Source organism: Muscardinus avellanarius (assembly GCF_963383645.1).
Source record: "Muscardinus avellanarius genome assembly, chromosome: 15".
NCBI classification, from domain to species: Eukaryota; Metazoa; Chordata; class Mammalia; order Rodentia; family Gliridae; genus Muscardinus; species Muscardinus avellanarius.
Window position 1 is genome coordinate 23,182,008 of NC_137801.1, and position 26,567 is coordinate 23,208,574.

A 26,567-nucleotide genomic window follows, 5' to 3' on the forward strand; every position below is an offset into this window, starting at 1 on the left:
ATTTACCTGCCGGGGGCGCCCCGAGCGTGCGCGCGCTTTCGCGGCCCGGCGGGGAGGGCCGGGGGAGGGCCCGGGAGGAAGGGGGCGTTGGAGCCGGGTCGAAACGCCGCGTGACTCGTAGGTGAGAGAACGCCGAGCCGTCGCCGCAGCCTCCGCCGCCGAGAAGCCCTTGTTCCCGCGGCCGGGAAGGAGAGTTGCTGCCGACAAGATGGCGGACGGGGAGCTGAACGTGGACAGCCTCATCACCCGCCTGCTGGAGGGTGAGTCGTCCGGGGCCGGCGCCGCGGCCGAGGTGCGGCTGGCCTGCCCGGGCCCGCGCGGCGGGAGGCGCCTGCGCCGGGCATTGTGCGTCCGTGGAATGTGTGTCTCTTCTCGTTCTCTTTGTGCGTTGCCCTTGGTTGCCTCCGATCGTCGTGCCGGGAGTGGATTTTATGCGGATCCTTCTCGACGTTAGGACTGTTTCCATCCGTTCTGCATTTTTGCACGATGCCCTAGAAACGGACTATTCTTAAGAAAAGGAGAGGATAAAATGAGCGGAAGTTTACCGACTATTATTTGGCATGGAAAATGAGCGAAACAAAACCTTGATCCCTGGTGAAGATACACGTTAAGAAATACGGCACGTATACGGATAGGATTGTTGAAGGGATGGTGGGTTTAGGGGCTTGGGGATTCAACCGGGTCGAGCAGAGTTTAATTTCTGCACAAACTTAGAAAAGGTCTGTTGTAAAGCCTCTCTTGGGCTGAAAAGGTATTTACGTACAAGTCTTAGCAGCGTTAGAAGTTTTCCGTTTCTCCCGCTTTTATTGATTAGTTTTGTGTTGGTGGGCGCATAAGGAAAGGGAAGAAGAGGGAAGGCCAGTGTACCGATTCGTTGCAGGATATTATGCAAAGTAAACGCAGTCTTCTACCAAAGCGTCCCTTCACCCCAACACTTGAGTCATCGTTTTGTAAATGTGTAGGAAAGAATTTAAACCTTTTAAAAACAATTTGGAGTCCTCTTTGTCACAGATACCTTCGAAGTATTGCCATTGTACGGATATTTTCTTTTTAGTTACGTGAAGATAATGTTTACTACAGCAAAACTCTTATTTGTAGTTGGAAAATCATCAAAGAAGATTGTAAGATTGGGAGGGAGGGACTCGTTCTGTTTTTCAGCTAATGTGTAGGTGATCTGAAACATCAGTTCTGTGTGTACCTCTTGTGTAACCAAATTGATATATTTGCCCCAGATGTGACAACCTTCCAACAGTCTTACAACTGAATAGAAAGCAAAAGTTTACCCTTTCTTTTGCGATGAAGTTATTCCTTGGAGGCCCCCTGGTGCTTGCAGTCCGTGTTCACTACTTAAGACTTTGTAGTCTTTAACAGATGTGGAACATCTTGCTGGATCTGTGAGAAATATGTTTTTAAAAAGTGTATATATACACACACACACTTTGCAATCTTGCATTGCTCAGTGAGGAAAATATTTTTATTTTATTTGGGAGGATGTTACTGATGATTAAACCCAGGGGCGCCCTACTTCTGAACTACACCTCACCCTTTCCTATTTATTTTTTAATTTTGAAACAAGGGCTCACTAAATTGCTGAGCCTGGTATGGAACCTGCAATCCTATGTCTCAGCTTTCTATTTACTGGGATTACAGGCATGCTCCAGTGCACCAGGCAAAATACAGTTACTTTAAAATTTTCATAATTTTTCAATTTTCATTTTATATATTTACACTACTTGTGAATTTATGTATTTTTAAAAATTTGGTATTTGCATCATTTTGCACAATTTATTTTTCATATACATGTATTTATAGGCATAAAACAGATTCTTGTATTTTAAAATGATCTAGAACTTTTAAGTCAGATGCCTTCTTATTGTAGATACTAAAAAAAATCTTGAGTGTAGTTCAAAGTTATTGGGGGGAAAAGACATTATTGGAAAAGTAGCCTAAGTGATTTTATTCTTTCCAAATTGAATTTTTGGTTCTGGTGTTGGATCATTTTTCCTTTTTTTGGTAAGAGCTCTAGTCCAGACACATTTTTCTCTTTTAATTTAGCAAGTGTTTATTGAACTCTTCTGTGCCAGGCACAAGGAATCCAAAGATAAGACAGTCTCTTCACTCAAGGAGTTCCCAGTCTAAACAAGTGACTTTTCAGCATTTCCCAGCCCCCTCACTGTTTCTGTAGTCTAATACCATCGGTAAAGAGTTTCATTACTTCTTAAACCCACAGAAGAATAGTTTGACAGTGCTTTCCTGGGATTCTTAAGTATTCCAAAATCTTTCCCTTCTTCCCAAATTTAGACCATTCAAAGACTTGTTCAAAGCAGACTTGACATTTTTAGTAATCATTTTCAATTATGTTGTATGCTAATTAATTGAACTCAAATTTAAGTGATGGCATTTTGTAAAGCTGCTGACAAAGTAGCTATGGTGAGATTTTGTGTGTATTAAATGAAAGTACAAGTCAAATTGTTTAAATATGCAAAGGATATATAATTACACTTGGGAAGAATACATTTCAAGATATCTGTAGTGTGGCAAGGTGACCACAGTTAATGATGAGACATTGTATAGAAAAGTTAAGAGTGAATATGTGCTTTCACCATACACATAGCTACAGTTAAGTAACACATTTGTGAATTGGCTAGATTTAACCTTTCTACAGTGTAGAAATACTTAAAAAGAGTGTGTTGTACACAGTAAAGCACATCTATTACATAATCCCAGTGATTTAGGGAGACTGAGGCAGGAGGGTCTTGCCTTTCAGGCCATCCTGGACAGAATAAATACAAAGACCTAGCAATTCAGTTAAGTGGTAGAGCACCGCTGGGTTCAATCTCCAGGACTGCAAAAATTAACTAATTAATTTAAAAAATTGGCTAGACTTTCTCTGTATTGAGGGGGGAAAAAATCAGCAAGACCAGATCTTGTTTTTTAAATGCTTGTTATAGGTCCTTAGCATATTCTTTTCTTTTTTTTAAATGTGTGCATTATAGTATACATTATAATGAGGTTCAGAGTAATGGAAACATACATGTACATAGCATATGTTATGCTTCCTTAATTCTTCTTTCTTTTTTTTTGTATGTGTGTGCGTGTGTGTATGTTTGTGTGTGTGGTGTACTGGAGATAGAACCCAAGGGCATTTTACCTCAGAGCTACGCCCCCAGCCTATTTTTTTATCTTTATTTTGAAACAGGTCCCACTAAGTTGCAGAGGGCCTCACTAAGTAGCCGAGGCTAACTTTGAACCTGTGATCCTCCTGTCTCGGCCTCCCAAGTACTGGGATTCCAAGTGTGTGCCACTCCGCCTGGCTTCTTGTTTCCTTTTTACTATATCAAAGCATACACAGCATACACAGTAACTACTTTTGTGAATTTGTATTTTTCTTTTTTAGGTGGCCATGTGATTGATGTATTTTCAGAGAGCCTTTTGGGCATTTTAATAAATTTAAGCTGTTGTTTAATATAAAACAAATATACTGGTGGATTATTTGGACAGTGTATATTTCAGTATATTTTCTTGGCTTAAGCTTTACTTCGAACTAAAAGCCAGACTTCTACCACTTTACCCCCTGTGGTGACGACCAATATTATTCTGGCTTATCACCGTGCTCTTGATTGATGAGTTAATTGAAGCTCTGGTGTGTATTGGTAACCCAGAAGTCCAGTGAAAGCTTTTTGCTTAGCTTATTTATTTAAGGAGTTAGGATGAGAATTGGGATAGACAGACTCACCTGAGGCACTTGCTTCAAACCATAAATGCAGAGTTTATTTCAGAGGAAGTGAAGTGAAATGAGTGGAATCTGATGCATTTGGAAGGAGGTTAGTATGGAAAACTACAGCTGGGTGATTAAGATAGTGCCAACCTGCTCCCAACCACAGATATGATCCAAGTATTTTAAAACCAGGCTATACTAGTTGATGATAATTAACATGTCTGTTGTATACCATCTGTTTGATAATACATAATGGAAAAAAAATTTTTTTGCAGTACTGGGGATGGAACCCAGGGGCATTGTATACCCCCAGTCTTATTTGTTTAGTCTTTTTACTTATTTATTTTTTGCAGTACGGGTAGAATTCAGGGGCATTGTACCTCCAAGGTACACCCTAGCCTTATTTTTTAGTCTTTTTATTTTATGAAACAGGATTTCACTGGGTTGCAAAGGGCCTCACTAAGTAGCTGAGCTGTGTCGGCAAACTGCCATCATCCGGTCTCAGCCTCCCAAATGCTGGGATTACAAGCGTGCGCCACTACACCCTGCTTGTTAATGCAACTTTTTAGAACATTTTTTTTCTTATAAAAGTAAGGCATTCTTAGAGAAAATTTGAGAAATGAAAAAGTATAAAGGGGGAAAAGAAGTCAGGCATGGTGGCATATATCTTTAATCCCAGTACTTGGGGGTTTGAGGCAGGAGGATTGCAGGTTTGAGGACAGCTTCAGGTATGTAGTGAGACTCTCAGCAGCCTTTCTCAAAGCAAAAAATAAGGAGGCCTGAGAGTGTAACTCAGAGGTAGAATGCCCTTGGGTTTAATCTCCAGTACCACAGAAAAGGGGGAAGGCATAATTACACAATACATTTTTCATTGTCATTGAAATGTCTTCAGAAACACCTCAAAAGCTATTGCTATGTGCTTTCTTTCTTTCTTTTCTTTCTCTCTCTCTCTTTTTTTTTTTTTGGTAGTACTGGGGGTGGAACCCAGAGGCTTTCTACCTCCGGGCTATACTCCCAGACATATTTTATTTGGAAACAGAGTCTCACTAAGTTGCTTAGAGCCTCACTAAGTAGCTGAGGCTGGCTTCGAACCTGTGGAATCCTCCTGTCTCAGCCTCCCAAGCACCGGGATTGCAAGCATGCGCCACTACACCCAGCCTATTTGCCATATTTCTTAAGACTTTATCTTTTGATTGGTTTGGTTTGGTTTTGCCACAAAGTGGAGATTGAGTATTAAAACATGAGTTAGAGAATTTTGTTTTATTTTTGTATTACTGGGGATTGAACCCAGGGGCATTCTACCTCTGAGCTACACCTCCATCTGTTTCTTATGAAACAGGGTATCACTAAGTTGCTGAGGGCCATGCTAAGTTGTTGGGGCTAATCATAAACCTGTGATCCTCCTGTTCCAGCTTCCCAGCTACTGGAATTATAAACATGTTCCACCATGCCTAGCTAGTTGTAGAATATTAACACTGTATAAGATTCTGTGGTAGAATATGATTGTTTATATTTTTGATCCACTAATAGTTTTATGGAAATTTAGAATATGAAAATTTTAGAATGTGTTTTGTTCTTGTTATTTTGTTTTTGCAGTACTGGGGATTGAACCCAGGGGCATTCTACCGCTGAGTTACACCCCAGCTCTATTTTTTATTCTTTATTTTGAAACAGGGTATCACTAAGTTGTAGAGGCTATCACTAAGTTGCTGAGGCTGATTGCAAACCCCGATCCTCCCGTATCAGCCTCCCGAATACTGGGATTACAAGTGTGTACTACCACGCCCACCTGAACTTCAAAAAAGTTTTTGTTATCAAAATCTCTTTTTGGTATATAGCTAAGAATGGAATTGCTGGATCATATAGTAGCTCTATGTCTTACCTTTGAGGAACCGTTTAAAGCCTCTTTATAACTATTCTGACCAAGCAGTCTAATGGTTAGGCAGCTTGAAGGAAGTGCTAGTTCTTCCTGGCAACCTCAGCTTCCACAGCAAATGTCACATAGGACAAGTCTGAGGCCAGACTTTTTAGAAAACAGGAAGTTGGAGAGTAGAGATCACCTGAGGGATACTTTATTTCTTCTAGATCAAGGCAGGAGTCCTAAAAATGGTGGTGGTGGGGTGTGTGTGTGTGTGTGTGTGTGTGTGTGTGTGTGTGTGTTTTACTGGAGATTGAACCCAGGGACGTTTTACCTGAGCTACATCCCCAGCCCTATTTTTTTTTATTTGTTTTGAAACAGAGTCTCACTAAGTCATGGCGGGCCTAAGTAGCTGAGGCTGGCCACGAACCTGCAGTTCTCTCTCAGCTTCCCAAGTACTAGGACTATAAGAGGTTTTTTCTTTTTTATAGTTTCAGTAAGTGAAGGAAACTGACAATTTGAAGAAGTAGCCTAGAAATGTTTTTATTTTGCTATTTGAATGTAGAACTGGAATTTTTCTGGAAAATGCCTTAAATCCAGAATAAAGATTCATTGGATTAAACAACCTATTTAAATTTGAGTCTAGAACTGGGCATGGTAGTGCAGGCCTGTAGTCCCAGCTACTTGGGAAGCTGAAACAGAAGGATTACACGTTAAAGGCCAGCATGGACAGTTTAGTGAGACTTTGTCTCAAAAAAAAAAAAAAAAAAAAAGCCTAGAGATAGGATTGAATTCAGACTTAGGACTAGTGAGGCAGGTCGTGCATTGCTTTGTAGGTTATCTTGTATGTTGTTTTGGGATGTTGAGAGGCAATGGGAGAGATGGTTTGTAAATGTCAATAGTCTTGCACTGCTTTGGTGGGGTGGTAGGTGCAGAATAAGTCTTAGGGGATTTAATTTTGATTAGATACAAATTCATACCCTCAGGCAGTGACCATTGCCCCTTTAGCAGCTATGAATAACTATTTCATGATTTATTCTTCCTGAAAAAAAAAAATAGAGAATCAGTTAAGGTAGGAGAAAGATCAAGGTCACAACTCCTCTTTCTTATTCCTAAACTACTCAGTGTACTCGCATAGCTAAATTGAGTTCCTCAAAAGTTGTGGCTATCAGTAAAAATGAAATTTTTACATCTCATTCTCTGTAACAGAGACATTTGATTAATACGGTGAAATTATTTTATTTATTTTTGTGGTACTAGAGACTGAACCCAGAGACAGGCTACCTTTGAGCTACACCTCCAGCTCGATTTTATTTCTTTTTTTGGAAACAGGGTCTCACTAGGTTGATGAGAATCTCACTACTTGCTAAGGCTGTCCTCAAGTTTGTGATTCTCCTTTTCTTAGCCTCCTGAGTACTGGGATTACAGGCATGCGCCATGCCTGACTAAGGCAAAAATACTTTGATTAGAGACAGCTTTTACTCTGCTACTAGAGGTAGAAAACAATGAAGTTAAGTACAAATGAGCAGCCAGCAGGCTTTTTCCTGGTTGAGCAAGGCGATCATTGGGTCTAGGTGGGTACTTGTTATGACAGTAGGAAGAAAGACCGTGGTGATTGTCCTTTCTGCTTTTGCACTGTTCATGGGTGCGTGTAGCACAGTGATTTATGCATAACCTTCCCCAAAACCGCTGACTTCCCTTCCCAGATTTACCTGCATCTGTGCAAGAGTAGTAGAAGTATTTAGGTTAGGTACATGACCTAAAAAGAATATTGCCTTTTGTTCTTTATGCATGTCCACATTGTTTATGTTGGAGGTTTTGATACAACTTATTTCACCATGAAAGAATTTTATTCCAACTATGTTAATCAAAATATCCCCGAGTAATGGAGCTTGATGTGAGGGCACATAGTTGTAATCCCAGTACTTGGGAGGCTGAGACAGGAGAATGGCAGGTTCATGGCCAGCCATAGCAACTAAGGGAGGCCTTCCGTAACTTAGTGAGACCGTTTCAAAGAAAGCAAAAAATAGATCCGAGCATGGTGGGGCATGCTTGTCATCCCAGCGCTTGGGAGGCTGAGACAGGAGGATCACACAGGTTCAAAGCCAGCCTCAGCTACTTAGTGAGGCTCTCAGCAACTTAGTGAGACCCTGTTTCCAAATAAAGTATAAAATAGGTCTGGGAGTATAGCCTGGAAGTAGAAAAGCCCTTGGGTTCCTCCCCAGTACCACACACACACAAAAAAAAAAATAGGGCTGGAGGTGCAGCTCAGGGGTAGAAAGCCCATGGGTAATACATAACAAAAATTCTCATCTTGTGAAATACAGAGTGACAAAAACTTTTTTTTTTTTTTGCTTTTAGTACTTGTCTAATACCATTTTAACCTTCTATCTAATCTTATCTCCCATTTTCAAGATTAGACAAAACTTGGCATATAGTTTTTTTCCATAATCAAAACTTTACTGAAAAACTTAACACCAAAGCAGATCGGTATTGTATACCTTGTAGAAATTAAACATAATTACATTATTGTGATAGATTAACTAGGATTACTGAGTTTATGATAAGGCTTTTTGTGAGAAGGCACATATCTAGGAGTTGTTTAGGTCATTAGTGTAAAGAATATAGGACATTTCATGAACTTGAGTTTTATCCTTGCTCAAGGACTGTGCTAATCTTCTGTGTCTCTTTCCAGTTTTAGTATATGTGCTGCGAAGCGAGCACAGCACATAAAAGAAGTTTAAAGATACTTGATATTACATAGCTTTCTCTCATATTTTAGAGTAATAATAGCTTAATTTAAAATTTTAGTAGAGAAGGGATTTTCCTAGCAACTTGAAGGTTTCATCTGTGCTGAGTATTTTCAAATAAATAAGCCAAATTAGTGAAAGAAATAACTGGATATCTGAGTGAGAAACTGCCAAATCTGTAGAAAAGAGTAAGATCTAAACTTGATCATGAGAGAAAGGAATAGATTGGTGAATTTCAGATCCCAACTGTTGAATCCTGAATAGTAATCAGATGTTTTTTCAATTAAGTGTTTACATAAGAAATTTCAACAAGTATTAATACAGTGGGGGAGGCCATGTTGTGTACAGTTTTTTGTATAATTCAATTTCATCTCTGCTCCAAAATCTTCTGCATTATTGAGGGTGATAGCAAGTACCTACTTTATAATGTTCATGCAAAGATTAAACAAGTAGCTAGGCATGGTCGTGCACGCCTGTAATCCCTCTCAGGTGCTTGGAAGGCTGAGGCAGGAGAATCACAAGTTGGAGGCCAGCCTGAGTCATTTAGTGAGATTCTGTCACAGTGGTAGAGCATGCTTGGGCTCAGTCCCAAGTAAACACACACACCCACACACACCCACAGGCTTGGTGGCACATACCTATAATCCCAGTACTTGGGAGACTGAGAAAGGAGGTTTGAGGCCCTCTGCAACTTAGACCCTGTTTCCTAATAAAGAATAAAATTGAGCTGGGGGTGTAGCTCAGAGGTAGAATGCCCCTGGGTTCAATCCCCAGTACTGCAAAAAAAAAAAAAAGAAAGAAATTAAGAATTTAAAAATTTCTATTTAGTTCTATTAAGGTGACAATAACCTCTTAGTTTTAGTAGACATGTTTTTATGAAAAGTTACTAAAAAAAGAAAATGCTATTAAACATTTACTAAAATATATATTTAATTCCCTTTTTTGTGGTATTGGGGGTGAGACCCAGGAGCACTCTACCTCTGAGCTACACCCCCAGCCCTATTTTTTTTTCTTCTTTATTTTGAATCAGGGTCTCACTGAGTTGCAGAGGGCCTCACTAAGTAGCTGAGGCTGTCGGTGAACCACAATACTCTGGTCTCAGCCTCCCGAAGGCTGGGATTACAAGAGTGCATCACCAGGCCCAGGTCAGTTAGTAGTTTTTAAAGGTTAGTCATAATGTGGAATCTAAAATGACATTAATGAATTTTTCTCTTTAATTACATTAAAGTCTGTTAATCTAGTACTTTAGATTTTGAAACATGCATTGGTCATTTGGATACAAGGTTTCCAGATTTTTAATTTTTATTTTGAAAGCTTGAATTCTCTTGGCAATAAATGTTGTCAGTCTTTGAAATGATAGGCTCAGTTTGTTCATTTTCAAGAGTGTCAATCAGATATCTGTGTCTGAGTAGCTAGTTTGTCAATAGTGCTTACCAGTTAAAAAAAAGTACTGTGATAAAAAGTGGCTAGATGCCGGGCGTGGTGGTGGACGGTTGTAATCCTAGCATTCAGGAGTCTGAAACCTGAGGATCACCGTTCAAGGACAGCCTCAGCTACTTAGTGAGACCGTCCACAACTTATGAGACCCTGTCTCAAAATAAAGAATAAAAAATAGGGCAGGGGGTGTAGTTCGGAGGTCGAATGCCCTGGGTTCCATCTCCAGACCTGCACACACACACAAAAGTGGCTAGATCATCTTGACCAGAAACAACATACAAATGTTTTTCTTTAAGAAGCCACTGTGTTGTGGTATGTGGCACTGTATGGGTACTTCGCATTTTATCAAATAGAATATTATATATATATATATTCAAGCATTACAATTTAGTGATATTGGCCATTGCTTCATTAAGGGCATTGTTGGGTGAAGCTTACCCTTGTGTTTCACTGCAGCACTGTGGCTCACTGTGCTGCACAGCTGCAGTGCCTTTGCATAATAAACAGTGACTAATTATTCAGAAATAATAATTTATACTCCGTTTTTGTCTTAACACATTCATAGTCTAAATTTCTTGCATTGATACGAGTATGCACTGGTAATAAAGACAAAATAAAATGTTATGGTAAAGCAGTAAGCACAGCACTCTAAAGGCTGTCCATTACAACTGCATCTGTAATCTGCAGCAGGCCGAGCGCCATGTGTCTCTTACAGCAGTTCCACCCAGCTAGCTGGGTAGCCCACTAACAATGCATAAACGAGAGTGCCTGTGTTTCAGGAAGTATGGACAATGAAGTTTGAATTTCATGTATTTTTAAAAATTTAACTTTTATCATTTTTATGTGTCACAAAATACTGGGTTTTATTTTATATTTCCTAATACAGGAAAGAAAAAACACATTTTTATGTCACTGGCCATGCAGAAATCAGATTTGACATTTAGGCCTTGGTTTGCTGAACACTGATCCAGTATTTCCACCTTTCTGATCAAATACTGTTGTGAGGGTAGATGACCTTACTATAAGAACTCAGGAAACTTTGTTGTCTTACCAAAGGTGTGGCTGATAAAGTAACATAAAATAACAGGATCAGGACAATGATGTCTAGTCCCTGGCAAGGTATTCCTCAAAAAAATTTATGTAGAGCCAGGCGTGTTGGCACACACTTGTAATTCCAATACCTGGGAGGCAGAGACAGGAGGATCACAGGTTTGAAGCCAGCCTGGGCAAATTAATGAGAGTTCTCCGCTACTTAGTGAGACCCTGTTTCAAGTAAGAAATAAAATGGGGCTGGAATTGTAGCTCAGAGGTAGACTGCCCCTGGGTTTGATCCTCAGTGCCACCAAAAAGAAAAAAGACAAGAAAAAAAAATTTAAATAAAAGAAAGGAAAAATGTAATCTAAATATCTAGTGTGTACCAAATAATTGCATTTAATGCCCCTCTCTGAGCACATTAGGTTCCATTGACCAGCCATTCCATTGTTGAAGAGCAATCAGCACGAAGTATTTTTGAGAGGTTTTGATTTTTGGCAAAAGGGAAATGTACAGTATGAACTCACCTGTCAGCCTGGCTTTTTTGTAAAGGCATTTCCTAGTTTGTGTCATATAGGAATCAATCCCAAACAAGGAATGACATTTAGCTGGGCTAGGGAGTAAAGTTGGAGACTGCTAAAATAATCAAAACTTAAGTCCTGGAGAGTGGGGAAATCATGGAAACTAACCTCAGAATCTACAGTCAGTTCCCTCCACAGACTTCAAAGGTACGTGTACAAGAGAAGATTCTAAGAAACTTAGCAGAAAACAATAGCTGGGTAGCATCCTGCTATGCCAAAGAGGCAGAAGTTGAAATTCATACCCTGACAAGAGCCTCATTACACCCTGCGTTTTCATTGAGACTCCATTGTGGCCATTCCCTAAAAGTGAGCAAAACTGAAACATACTAGTCCTCAAGAAAATGTGGATAAGTCACTGCTACTCTGCTACAAGGAAATAGCCCCCTTGGAAGGGAGATGTTGCTTCAATTTTTTACAGTGTTTTATTCATGTTTTAATATTTTCATTCAGCCTAATACTGTAGGGCAACATACTAACAGAACCGAATTGATCAAAAACAAAGAGAAAAAAAAGAAACATCCACAGAGGATTCAGATATTAGTTACCACACAGGATATTAAAACAAGTCATTAATATGCTCTTTAAATAAAGAGGAAACAATGAATTCTATCAGAGACTTGAAAACTACAACTAAGAATGTATAATAACCAAAATTAAGAATTTGGTCTTTGGCTTTACCAGCAAATTAGAAACAGCAGAAACCCCGGGCGTGTGGCGCATGCTTGTAATCCCTTCGCTTGGGAGGCTGAGACAGGAGGATTGCGCAGGTTCAAAGCCAGCCTCAGCTACTTAGTGAGGCATTCAGCAACTCAGTGAGACCCTGTTTCCAAATAAAATATAAAAAAGGTCTGGGAGGATAGCCCGGAGATAGAAAGCCTCTGGGTTCCACCCCCAGTAACACCCCCCCCCACACACACACACACCAAAAAAAAAAAAAAAAAACAGCAGAAAGTAGTAGTATGTTAGAAAAAAAGGGAAGAGGCTCAACAGAAATGATCAAAATGCTCATGAATAAAGTTTCAGTGTACTGTATGCTGGGTAGGTGAAGCTGTCCGTCCATTGTACCTTTTCATTTTCTTTTTTTAAATTTTTTTATTGGTGTACTATATTCATACATCATATTGAGGTAAAAAGCTTGTGTGTACATACATGTACATATCACTGATTTAACCCCTACCCAATTCCCTCCCCATCCGTCCTTCCCTTAGTGGTTGACTTCGATATGTTTAAGTACATTGTGTGTTTTAGAGATTTTCCTCTTCCCCCCTCCTTTCTCCTCCTTTAGGTTGCCTTGTTTGCTCCTCTGTAGGATTTCCTTTTTCATCTAGAGTTCCTCCTATGACCCATTTCTCCCTAACTCTCACATATTAGGGAAAGCATTTCATTTCTTGGATTCACAGAAATGGTTTGGCAGTGCAAGAACTTTGTAACATCAAATTCAACAAAATAAATATATGCAAAAAGAAAAAATGAAGTGGGATAGAAGAAATATTGAGAAACAATGTATTTTGAAACCACAGAGAGATGAAACCACAGATTAAAGAAGTTCCATGAGTTCCAAGCAGGATAAATATTAAGAAAACCAGATTGAAACCAGTTGTAGACTTAACTGCTAAAAAATAAAATAGAGAAAACAAGAGGAAAAAAATTCCCTCTAGGGAACAATAATAAGAATAATAGCTGATTTGTTACCTGAAACTGTAAACATCACAGAGGATAGGACAATCTCTGTATACCACTGTGGGGTGTGGGGACATAATGCTAGACTTAAATTCTAAATCCTTCATAAGTGAAAGCAAAATAAAGACAGACTAAAGCTGAGAAAGTTTATTGCTAATAGATGGACACTAGAGAATGCTGAAGGAAGTTCTTTATGTTGAAAGAAAATGATCTGTATGTGGCACCACATGCCTGTAAATCCCAGGATTTAGGAGCTGAGACAGAAGGATCGTAGGTTTGAGGACAGCTTCAGCAGCTTAGTGAGACTCAGCAATTTATCAAGGTCCTGTTTCAAAAAATGAAAAGGGGCGGGGGATGCTGGGTATAGTGGTGCATGCTTTGTAATCCCAGTAGTTTGGAGGCTGAGACAGCAGGATCACAAATTCCTGGCCAGCCTATATTCTGTTGCAAAAAAAAAAAAAAAAAAAAAAAAAGCACAGGACTAGGGGTATAGCTCCATGGTAGAATGCATCAGAGTTCAACCCCTCATACTGAATGCAAAAAGAACTTAACACAAAGAGCCGGAAGTATGGCTTGGAGGTAGAATGTTTCTAAATTTAATCCCCAGAACCACAAAATGAATCAATCAATGAATAGAGAGAAAAAGGAAATTCAGATAAAAGCATAGAAATTCATAAAAGAAATGAACAATTGCAAGCCAGGTATGGTGGCCCACGCCTGAAATCTCAGTACTTGAGAGGTTGAGACAGGAGGGTTGCTGGTTCAAAGCCAGCCTCAGCAATTTAGTGAGGCTCTCCACACACTAGTAACACCCTGTTTTCAAATAAGAAATAAAATTGGACTGAAGGTGTAGCCTGGAGGTAGAATGCCTCTGGGTTCAATCCCCATTGCCAAGACGGGTGGGAGATATGAGTAAAAGTTAATTTGGACTGCTTAAAATAATTGTGCCTTGTATGGCTCAAAGTATGTGGAAATGATATATGACAACTGTAGAACAAAAAGAATTTGTAATCTCTGAAATAACCACTAACTTAAAAATATGTAACTAGAAAACTAAAGAGGAGAAAACAAGTCAATTGCAAAGAAGAGATGGAACAAACTAACAGATCTGAACTGTATTTTGCCAGTAATTATAGTAAATGTAAAAGCAGCAAACATTGAACTTAAGATATAAATCAGCCGGGGATGGTGGCCCACGCCTATAGTTCGAGCATTTGGGAAGCTGAGACAGGAGGATCACAGTTCACGAACAGCCTCAGCTCATTAGTGAGGCCCTCTGCAACTAACTCAGTGAGACACTTGTTTCAAAATAAAGAATAAAAAATAGGGCTGGGGGTGAAGCTCAGATGTAGAATGCCCCTGGGTTCCATCCCCAGTACTGCAAAAAATATATAATTCAGAATTATTACTATACAGTATACTCTGAGATGTATTTAAAGACACGGGTGAGTAAGTAAATAAATTGGAGAAAAATACATTATATACACATTACCCAACTGAAACCTGGGTTGACTGTGATAGGAAAAGCTGAGAAATATCACTAGAGGTAAAGAAGAATGTTGTTCAATTCAGTGGAAGATACAATAATTTAAAATTCTATATATCTAATAATACAGGTCTAAAATAAAGGGGAAAGCTGATATAGTTTTTAAGATGTTAAAATAGATAAAACCCAGCCAGGTGTAGTGGCATACTCCTGTAATTCCAGTAGTTGGAAGACTGACACTGGAATGCAGGTCAGGGCCAGCCTCAGCAGCTTTGATCCTGTTTCAGAATAAAAAAGAAATAGGACTGAAGGTATACCTCAGAGGTAGAATGACTGTGGGTTCAAACCTCAGTACCACCAAAAAAAAAAAAAGGATAAAATGCACAACCACAACCCTACTAAATTAATATACTCTCTCAGTTACTAGTAAAACAAACAGGAAAAAAAAAATTAAGAATATAAAAGACTTGAGCCAGGCCTTGTGGTGCATGCCTGTAAACTCAGTACTTGGGAGGCTGAGACAGGCGAATCACAGGTTCTAGGAAGCCTCAGCAACCTAACAAGACTCTTAGCAACCTAACAAGACCCTGTTTTAAAACAAAAAAATTAAAAAGTGCTATAGCTCAGAGGTAAAATGCCCCTGAGCCAAATCTTTAGTAGCATAAATAAATAAACAGGCCGGGCGTGGTGGCACACACTTGTAATCCCAGCATTTGTGAGGCTGAGACAGAAGGATCACCATTCACGGACAGCCTCAGCTACTTACTGAGGCCCTTTGCAACTCAGTGAGACCCTGTTTCAAAATAAAGAATAAAAAATAGGGCTGGGGATGTAGCTCAGAGCTAGAATGCCCCTGGGTTCCATTCCTAGTACCACAAAACAAACAAACAGAAGATTTGAACAGTGCCACTCACTGGATGTAACAGACACACAGAGCATAGATGATTTTCAAGTATGTATAGAACATTTACTAATACATACCACATAATGCACCATAAAGCAAATTACAGGAAATTTGAAAGAAATCAAATTGTAGACTTCTGTTGTAATAAACTAGAAATACTACTAGGTAACTAGAAAATTCTCAAATAGTTGAAAATTAGTGTTCTCTTACATATCTTGTGAACCATAGAAGAAATAGCAAAAATCATAAAATACATTAAACTGAATGATAATGAAAATGCATATGGAAGTTTGTACAGTTGCACCTAAAAGCAATGCTTTTCTATATAGTTCTAAATGCAAAAGAAAGGCTGAACATCAAGTTTCTATTTCAAGATAATAGATTAGGCAAATTATAATCAAGGAAAGTAGAAGGAAATAATAAAGAGCAGAAATCAAATAAAAAGTAGATATGTGTTTTTTCCTTGCGGTATTGAGAATGGAACCCAGGGACATTCTACCTTAAAGCTACATTCTTAGCCCTATTTTTTATTCTTTATTTTGAAGCAGGGTCTCACTGAGTTACGGAGGTTCTCACTAAGTAGCTGAGGATGTCTGTGAACCTGCCACCCTCCTGCCTCAGCCTCCCAAGTGCTGAGATTACAAGTGTGTGTCACCACACCTGGCAATATATGAGTTTTTAATGAAATTATAAAAAAGAAATAAGAAAACACATTTATAGTAATGTTCCTTCAAAATGGGTTTAAGTAAAAAATGTTCAGGATTGCTACAGTAAATAAATGACAGAACTATGAAGTTCATGGATCAGAAGACTTAAGACTGTTAAGACTTCAGTTCCCCCTATCTAGACTTGTCTGTTCATTTTCATTGAAAAACTAGTCTGGCGCAGAGAGGATAGGGACAAGCGAGTTTTAAAATACTTGAAAATGCAAAAGGACCTACATTAACCAAAAGTTTTGGGGAGCAAAATCATGTTTATGTTCTCATTAAGGCTTGCTTTATAGAAAGTGACAGAGAGACTATGGTATTAATGTAAAAATATATTGATTACAAATAGTAATATAGTGTCCAAAACTAGATGCATTGATGTATAGTCACTTGTTTTTCTTTTTTTTGGTGGTACTGGGGATGGAACCCAGGGGCCTTCTACCTCCGGGCTATACTCCCAGACCTATTTTATATTTTATTTGGAAACAGGGTCTCTTAAACCAGCTTAGGCTGGCTTCGAACCTGCTCGATCCTCCTGTTTCAGCCTCTCAAGCGCAGGGATTACAAGCACCGGCTCATTTGGTTTTTCTAAAAAGCTGTCGCTGCAATTTATTGGCAGGAAGGATGATAAATGGTACTAAATCAATTGTATATCTGCATGGATTAAAATGAACTTGGAGCCAGACATGGTGGCGCACACTTGTAATCCCAGTGTTTGGGAGACTGAGACCGAAGGATCGCGGTTTGCGGACAACCTCAGCTACTTAGTGAGACCCTGTTTTAAAATAAAGAATAAAAAATAGGGCAGGGGGTGTAGCTTGGAGGTCAAATTCCCATGGGTTCCAAACCCGCAAAAAAAAAAAGAAAGAAAGAAAGAGAGAGAGAGAGAAAGAGAGAAAGAGAGAAAGAAAGAGAGAAAGAAAGAACTTGGATTTTTTTTTTTTTTTTAATTTTTAGTGTGTGTATGGAGCGGGTACTGGGGGTTGAACCCAGAGGCATTCTACCTCCCAGATACACCCCCCAGCCTGATTTTATTCTTTTTTTTTTTTCCCAGACAGGGTCTTATTAAGTTGTAGAGGGCCTCACTATGTAGCTGAGGCTGGCCATAAACCTGCGATCCTCCTTTCTCAGCCTCCCAAGTATAGGATTACAAGCATGGACCACTGTGCCCAGCTTGCTCCTTTTCTACTATCACCACCATGCCAGACTCTTATTTTTAAACAGTCTTGCTAGGTTGCTGAGTGTCCCACTACTTGCTGAGACTGTCCTTGAACCTGTGATCCTCCTGTCTCAGCCTCCCAAGTACTGAGATTGCAGGCTTGTACCACCAAGCCCAGCTAAAAATGAACATTGAATTTTACACCATAAAGATTGTAGAGTGAAATGGTCTAAAACAATAAATCATCTACAGGAAATACCCTTAGAAAAGCAAAGATTTCTTTGTTTTTGGTGGTTTTTTGTTTGTTTTTTGATGGTACTGGGGGTGGAACCAGAGGCTTTCTACTTCCAGGCTATACTCCCAGACCTATTTTGTGTATTTTATTTGGAAACAGGGTCTCACTAAGTAGCTGAGGCTGGCTTCGAACCTGTGTGATCCTCCTGTCTCAGCCTCCCAAGCACTGGGCTCCACCACCCTGGCCAAAGATTTCTTGAACAAGATGCAAAAAGCACTAATCAACAAAAGCCTGATTAAGCCGGGCATGGTGGCACTTGGGAGGCTGAGACCGGAGGATACTGCAGTTTCGAAGCCAGCCTCGCAGGCTTAAGAGACCCAGTTTCCAAATAAAAATATATATTAAAAAAAAATAGATGTCTGGGAGTGTAGCCTGGGGGTAGAAGGGTTTCCAGGAACCCCAGTACCTCAGGGGGGGAAAAAACTGATTAAATTTAATTAAAATTGTTTTAAATTTATATTCGTTGAAATAAAAAACTCGTGTTCATCAAGATAGAATTAAAATGGAGAAAAGTCAATTCTAGTTTGTTGGTTTTATTTTGTTTTGTTTTTGAATACTGGGAGTTGAACCCAGGGGCATTTTGGGGGGGCAGTACTGGGGATGGAACCCAGGGACATTCTATCTCTGAGCTACACCCTGAGCCCTATTTTTTATTCTTTATTTTGAAACAGGGTCTCACTGAGTTGCAAAGAGCCTCACTAAGTAGCTGAGGCTGTCTGTGAACTGCGATCCTCCTGTCTCCGCCTCCCAAGCACGGGGATTACAAGTGTGCGCCTCCACGCCTGGCATATTTTATTTTTTTACTTAGAAAAAAAAAATCTCAATAAGTTGCTGAGGCTGGCCTCGAACCTGTGATCCTATCATCTCAGCTTCCTAAGTACTGAAATTACAGATGTGGGCTATTTCACCGACTAAATGGTGTGTGTGTGTGTGTGTGTGTGTGTGTGTGTGTGTGTGTGTGTGTGTGTTTTTGTGTGTGTGGTATTACTGGGGATGGAATCCAGGGTCATTCTGCCTCTGAGCTACACCCCCCAGCCCTATTTTTTATTCTTTATTTTGAAACAGGGTCTCACTAAGTAGCTGAGGCTGGCTGCAAACCTGCAATCCTCCAGTCTTAGCCTCTCAAGTACTGCAATTACAAGTGTGCACCACCACACCCAGCTTAAATGGAATATTTTAAATGGCTGCTAAACAGAATTATGTGGCTGTCACTCATAGATAAAATAATGAGCAAAAGAGTATGTACTGTATATTTCTGTCTAAAATTAAAAAACAAGTCAGATGATAGTGAAAGGACCATTTGGGGCATTACTGTGGGTTAGGGCACAGAAGAACCTTCAGGATTACAGGAAGAATTCTGTATCTCAATCTGGATGGTAGTCACTCAGGTGCATAATAGTTAAAAGTTCATTGAGTTACACATGTAAGGGTAGTATACTTTTCTGTTTGTATATAATACCTCAAAATAATTTACCATAGATATATGCTCTAACAAGGTTTTGCCTGGCTTGAAATTATTAAAGGCTGAGATTTTTATTTTTCCTGGAAACTTTTCATCCAAAAATTTTATATAGTAAAGTTAAAGAGTACTGGCCTTTGAGTCATGGACTTTGGTTCTGACTGGTCCTCTGCTGTTTTCACTTCCTCTAGTCTTATAAAACCTCAATGCTGTTAACCTTGTGCCGGCTCTTAGTCTTTCTAGTATTGTAGGGTGGAGATACTTTGTGATTCCTGGAATAGCAGGACTAAATGAGATGATTGCTGGGTCCTTTGTGCCAATAAGGTATGCAGGTTTTATAGCTACCTTCCTAATCCAGTTAGATATTTACATCTAGACTCCCATATCCAAATAATGTGATCCCTTTTAAGTATTGATAGTCATCTGGTTGCCATATCTTAGGGCAGTTGATTTCTTGGCTTTTTTTCAAATGGCCAAGGAACTTGAAGCGGTCTTCGAAATCTGGTAGTACATTAGAGAACGCAGTGTTTGAATTGGGAAAACAGCTGGGATTGCTATGAGATGTCTACCTCATTTTCCCAAAGATTTGGCTAATTAATTTATTTCTAAGATTTGGTTACTTGCCAAAGGCTTAACCTTTGGAAGAACCCTTAGTTTCTCTAACAGTGGTTCACTGACTAAGAATTAATAACGAAATGTCCTTTTTTTGTGTTACTAAGAGGGGAAAAAAGCCACTGACAATTTAAACAAGCTAACTTTGGAGATATTAATTAGAAAAAATGTTTTAGAATCAGTGAAATTAAGAAGCTTTTGTGCAGTTTTTTGTGAATTTTAGCCTTTGTGAATTAGCATGACTTATAAATTGAGGCATTTTATAGTTTTGTACAAATGTTAGTCAAAATTACATAATTATTTATTTGGGAAATCAAATTAAAAACCTAATTTACAGAGAAAATAAAATCTAAGGTTTATTTTATTATTTAAATTTGGACAGTTTAAATTGACAGATTGAGCCTGGCGTGGTCATGCTTGTAATCCCTGTGTTTAGGAGACGGGGGGGGGGGGGGGATCACACTGGTTGAAGAGACCCGTTTCCAAATAAAAAAAATATAAAATGGGTCTGGGAGTGTAGCCCAGAGGCAGAAGGGCTTCCAGGAACCCCAGTACTACCAAAAAATAAAAAATAAATAGACAGATTGGCGTGATATATGCAAGTCTTTTGACTTATTTCATAATGATTGCCATCAGACCACAACTAAATTTTGGAAGCCCTTCTGGGCTTTTTTTTATGCAGGGTCTTGCCATGTGGCTTGGTCTTAAACCCAGGATCCTCATAATAACCAAGTGTTCTGTCGTCTTGCCTGTTGTCATCACTAACAACGCACAGTCGCATTTCAAGTATTTGTTCACTGAGTTAATAGAGTCTCTGAGTTAGCACTTTTAGCTCTGTGCTTGTCATCTGAAAAGCATCACACATCCATCCTCCTTTGAGATAAATTTTTTTTCCCCTTAAACTAAGATTCCCCCTATTTAAAAATAATGCCAAGCCGGGTGTGGTGTCCCACAGCTTTAATCTCAGTACTTGGGAGGCCAAGTCAGGAGGATCAAGGCAAGCCTCAGCAACCTTGTGAGGCCCTCTGCAGTTTAGTGAGACCCTATTTCACAGTGAAAAATAGAATAGGACTGGGACGCCCCTGCATTCCATTGCCAGCACCACAAAGGGTAAAACAAAACACAGCTCATGCCAAAAGCCAGGTGTGGTGGCGCCAGTTTGTAATCCCACAAGAGGATCGTGGTTTGTGGACAGCCTCAGCTACTTAGTGAGGCTCTTTGCAACTCAGTGAGACCTTGTTTCAAAATAAAGAATAAAAATAGGGCTGGGGTGTAGCTCAGAGGCACAGTGCCACTGGGTTCATCCCCAGTACCACACACACACACACACACAGAGATTAAAAAATCGGGCTGGGGGTGTAGCTCAGAAGTAGAATGCCCCTGGACTCAATTCCCTGCACCACACACACACAAAAAAAACTGATGCCAAGAATAAGAAGTGTCCCTGGACCTAAGCGAGTATTCCAGAGTCTTATTCAGTATTTCTAATAGAAGCACAAAGCTAGGTGTCCTTTGGGACCTGGAAATGCCATAATGTGCATCAGAAGTAGGTCACTGGGGAGCTGGGTGTGGTGGCGCACAGTTGTAATCCCAGTGTTTGGGAGTCTGAGACCAGAGGATCATGGTTAGTGGACAGCCCCAGCTGTTTAGTGAGGTCCTTTGCAACTCAGTGAGACCCTGTTTCAAAATAAAGAATAATAAATGGGGCTGGGGATGTAGCTTGTAGGTAGAGTGCCCCTGGGTTCCATCCCCAGTACGGCCAAAAAAAAAAAAAAAAAATTATATATAGTAGGTCATTGTCATTGGTATCTGAGAGGTAGTGCTCATTAGAGGACATACTAAACTCTCATAAAAAAATCCATCTTTCTATCTCAGCCTCCCAAGTACTGGGATTAGAGGCATGCACCACCATGCCAGGGTACTTTCTTCTTTTTAAATGTCTTCAGTTAAGACTTGAGAACTTGGCAGTATACTTAAAGATTAAAGGATAATAACTACTGGAGATGAGGAAATAAGTTTGGTTCAAAAGAGCAAATAACTCCTCTCTTTTTTTTTTTTTTGGCAGTACTGGGTTGATGGAACCCAGGGGCATTCTACCTCTGAGCTACATCCCCAGCCCTGTTTTTTTATTCTTTATTTTAAAACCGGGTCTCACTGAGTTGCAAAGGGCCTACATAGCAGCTGAGGCTATTTGCAAATCCAGATCCTCCTGTCTCAGCCTCCCAGATGCTGGAATTACAGTCTTTATTTTTCCATTCTACTCTACCCCATTAGAAATGTTTCTGGAAGGCCGGGCATGGTGGCGCAGCTTGTAATCCCTGCGCTTGGGAGGCTGAGACAGGAGGATCACACAGGTTTGAGGCCAGCCTCAACTACTTAGTGAGGCTCTCAGCAACTTGGTGAGACTTTGTTTCCAAATAAAATAGGTCTGGGAGTGTAGCCCAGAGATAGATAGCCCCTGGGTTCCATCCCCCAGTATCACACAAAAAATATATAAAAATTAAAAAGAAACCATATTATTTTATGACTTTTATTGTTCATTTGTGTAAAAAACTGCTTAACCTCATCTACATAGGTTTTAAAGGTTTTAATATAATGTCCTAATACTAATTAAATAAATAATTTGGCACATTTTACATATTTTATCAGCAAATGGAAGTGGTGACTACAGAAATTCTTGGGGCTGCTGATATGTTTCAATGAAGTATTTGAAAGCTAAATCACAGTAACTGTGGGTGTGAAGGTGGGTGGGGATTGAATCTAGGGGCATTCTACTGAGCTACAGCCCCAGCCCATCCATGTATATATGTATTTATGTACGTATGTATGTATGTATTGTGGTACAGGGGATTAAACCCAGGGGTGTTGTACCTTTGAGATACACCTTCAACCCTGTATGTATGTATGTATGTATGTATGTATGTATGTATGTATGGTGGTACTGGGGTTCCTGGAAGCCCTTCTACCTCCAGGCTACACTCCCAGACCTATTTTATATTTTATTTGGAGACCGGGTCTCTTAAGCCAGCTAAGGCTGGCTTCGAACCTGCATGATCCTCCTGTCTCAGCCTCCCAAGGGTGGGGATTACAAGCGTGCGCCACCACGCCCGGCTATTATTTATTTTTGAAACAGGGTCTCACTAAGTTGCAGAAGCTGAGGCTAGCCATGAACCTTCGATCTTCCTGTGTCAGCCTCCCCACACTTTGCTTTTATCTTTTTTTTTTGTTTGTTTTGTTTTGTTTTTTGTGGTACTGAGGGTGGAACCCAGGGGGTTTTCTACCTCTGCACTATACTCCCAGACCTATTTTATACTTAATTTGGAAACAGGGTCTCACTAGGTTGCTGAGAGCCTCACTAAGCAGCTGAGACTGGTTTTTAACCTGTGCAATCCTCCTGTCTCAGCTTCCCAAGCTCTGGGATTAAAAGCGTGTGCCACCACGCCTGGTTTTATCTTTTGAAACAGTGTCTTACTTAGTTACTGCACACTGAGCTCAAAGCTGTGATCCTCCTGTCCTGGCTTTCCAAGTACTGTTATTACAATCCTGTGCCATCGAGCTTGATACAAGTTGACTTGGTTTTTTTGGTAACTATGACACTAGCCCTTTTATTTTACTTTGAAACCCAGCATTACTAAATTGCTGAGGCTGGCCTCCAGCCTGTGATAACTCATGTCTCAGCCTCCCAAGTACCAGGGCTTAGAGGCATGCACTATCAAGCCTGGCTACATGATTGCTTTGTATGTGTGTGGTGAGTATTAGGGATTGAACCCAGGGGCATTTTACCTCCAAGCTATACCCTCAGTCCCCCCCCCTTTTTTTTTTTTGCAGATCTGGGGATAGAACCCAGCAGCATTTGACCACTATGCTACACCCCTGCCCTATTTTTTATTCTTTATTTTGAAACATAGTCTCACTAAGTTGCAGTACACCTCAATAAGTAGCTGAGGCTGTTTGAAAATCATGATTCTCCAGTCTCAGCCTCAGGAATACTGGGGTTACAAGTGTGTACCACCACACATGGCTTTTATTTTTATAGAATAAAAAATTCAGTACTGGGAACATATGCCTGTTGACATTTACCTCAGTAAAATTTAGTTTCTAACCTTTTCAATTAAGACTAGCCACCTTATCTGTCCCCAAGCTCAGCAAAGGGCTTTGCCCTCAATACATGTTTGTCCACTCTTTCAAACTTTTTTTTAAGTCTATGTTATTGCCTTTTGTATCAGTTTTAGAGACAACATGATTAAAGACAAGCCAAATGGGATTTGGGAGGTTTCTGGAAAATAAAAAAAGACGATGCAAAGCAAGGTAGTTCAATCCAGGTGTTCCTTTTGTCAATTTGTGGTACTGGAGATTGACCCAGGTGCATTTTACTTCCAAGATCCATTCCCAACTCTTTTTACTTTTTATTTTGAATCAGGATCTTGCTCAGTTACAGATGTTGGTCCTAAATTACTGTGATCCTCCTGTGTCAGTCTTCCAAGTATTATGATTACAGGCATATACCACCACATCTGGTGTGCATGACTTTTTAAGGATTATTATTTTTATGAACAGACTTTTTAAAAACTGATTATTTGGCTAGGTGTAGTGGTATACAGTTGTAATCCCAGTATGTGGGAGGCTGAAACAGGAGGATTGTAGGTTCACAGCCAGCTTCAGCTACTTATTGAGGCACTCCACAACTTAGTAAAACCCTGTTTCAAAATAAAGAGTAAAGCCGGGCGTGGTGGCACACGCTTGTGTAATCCCCGTGCTTGGGAGGCGGAGACAGGAGGATCGCGTAGGTTCGAAGCCAGCTGTGCTGGCGTAAGAGACCCTGTTTCAAAAAATATATATAAAAAAATAGGTCTGGGAGTGTAGCCCAGAGGTAGAAGGGCTTCCAGGAACCCCAGTACAACCAAAAAATAAAATAAAGAGTAAAAAATAGGACTGGCAGTGAATCTCAGAAGTAGAATGCTGCTGGGCGTGGTAGGGCATTTGGGAGGCTGAGACAGGAGAATTGTGGTTTGCAGACAGCCTCAGCTACTTAGTGAGGCCCTCTGCAACTCAGCGAGGCCCTGTTTCAAAATAAAGAATAAAAATAGAGCTGGGGGTGTAGTTTGAAAGTAGAATGACCCTGGGTTTAATCTCCAGTTCTGTAAAGAAAAAAAAAGAAAGAAAACTGACTATTTTATTCATTGTTTATCAGTGCGAGGATGTCGTCCAGGAAAGATTGTGCAGATGACTGAAGCAGAAGTTCGGGGCTTATGTATCAAGTCGCGGGAGATTTTTCTCAGCCAGCCTATTCTTTTGGAATTGGAGGCACCACTAAAAATCTGTGGTAAGTAAATAAGTAAAGTTGAGAACAAATCTTTTGAATCATGTTTTCCTCCCACATTTATGTTGGCATGATCTAGTGAAAATTTTTAATTTGTTTAAAAGAAAAAACTCATAGGTTTTATTAAGTAAAATTATATAAAAATTGAACATTTCATTAAAATGACCATACAGACAGCATTTGGGAGGCTGAGGCAGAGGATCGCAGTTTGCGGGGACAGCCTCAGCTACTTTGTGAGGTCCTCTACAACTCAGACCCTGTTTCAAAATAAAGAATAAAAATAGGGCTGGAAGTTGTAGCTCGGAGTTAAAATGCCTCTAGGTTCTGTCCCCAGTACCATCCCCCCCTCAGAAAAAAGATTGCTATTCATCAAGAGTTCTTAGGAATAAGAAAATAATAAGGCAATAAGAATAAAATATAGGAAGAGACATATTAATATAAATCCCAGTTGGGCCTTGTGATATACATCTGTTATTCCACTACTCGGGAGGATCAAAGATTAAAGGCCAGCCTCAGCAATTTAATGAGACCCTCAACTTAGTGAGACCCTGTTCAGAATCAAAGAGCTGGGTGTGGTGGTTCATGTTGTAGTCCCAGTACCTGTGAGGTTTAAGAGGAGGGGCTCAGATTCACAGTCAGCCTCTTCTACTTAGTGAGCCACTCTACAACTTAATGAAACCCTGTTTCAAAATAAAGAATAAAAAATAGAGCTGGGGATGTAGCTCAGAAGAAGAATGTCCCTGGGTTCCATCCCCAGTACCAGAATAAACAAATAGGGCTGGGTTGTAGCTCAGAGAGAGGACATCCTGGGTTCATCTCTAGTATGGGGGTGGGGGGTTCTGTAGTTCACACAGCCACAGGAAGTGATAAAATGTATCACACTGGCCTTTGGTTGGCTAATGCAGCTATTCTTTGAAGTGGTTATTGTCTCTGAAATTGTTTTTACTCTTTCTTTGTGTAGTCTATAAAATCATGTATTTGGTGCTACTTTGTATAGAGCCTAGCAAATAAAAGATATTAGCTAAGTAAATATTTGTTGGGTGAATGGGTCAGTTAGCTTAGAGGATTACCTATAATTAAGAGGCAATAATTTGGAATTTTCTAGAAATGCCCAATCCTTTCTATTTATATGAAGCAAATGTGGTTATTTATAAGTAATCTTTAAATGATTTGAAGTACATATGCTCCTCAACTTATGATGGGGTTAAGTTCCAGTTATATCTTAACTCTCAAATACACTTAATACGCCTAACAATAAGCAAAGTACAGTGTAAAGTATGTGTCATTTACCCTCATGATCCCATGCTGATGGGAGCTGCAGGTTGGTGCTGCTGCTCAGCATTTCATAGGAGTATTGTATCATGCAGCACAAGCCTAAGGAAAGGTCAGTATTCCAAGTATACTTTCTAAGGACTTCATATTGCTTTTGTAACACCATGATGTTAAAAATTTGCAAATCAAACCTTCGCAAGACAGGGACTATGTCTACTCATTAAAAGGTACTCTTTAATACAAAAATAAATTAAGGGTAATAAAGTCTATACTATTTCTTAATTCTTACTTTTTGTT

At 39.8% G+C, this 26,567-nt stretch overlaps 1 protein-coding gene across 1 annotated transcript in view; it reads left to right on the forward strand.

Moving 5' to 3' along the window:
* Positions 1–208: 208 nt before the first annotated feature.
* The window catches only part of PPP1CB (protein phosphatase 1 catalytic subunit beta), a gene marked incomplete at both ends in the record, with an annotated part of 45,779 nt that continues 19,420 nt past the window's right edge, over positions 209–26,567 (forward strand). The window contains 2 exons of the mRNA XM_080711246.1: positions 209–260; positions 24,870–25,001. Coding sequence (XP_080567372.1) covers positions 209–260; positions 24,870–25,001 — 184 coding nt within the window. The remainder of the gene's footprint in view (positions 261–24,869; positions 25,002–26,567) is intronic.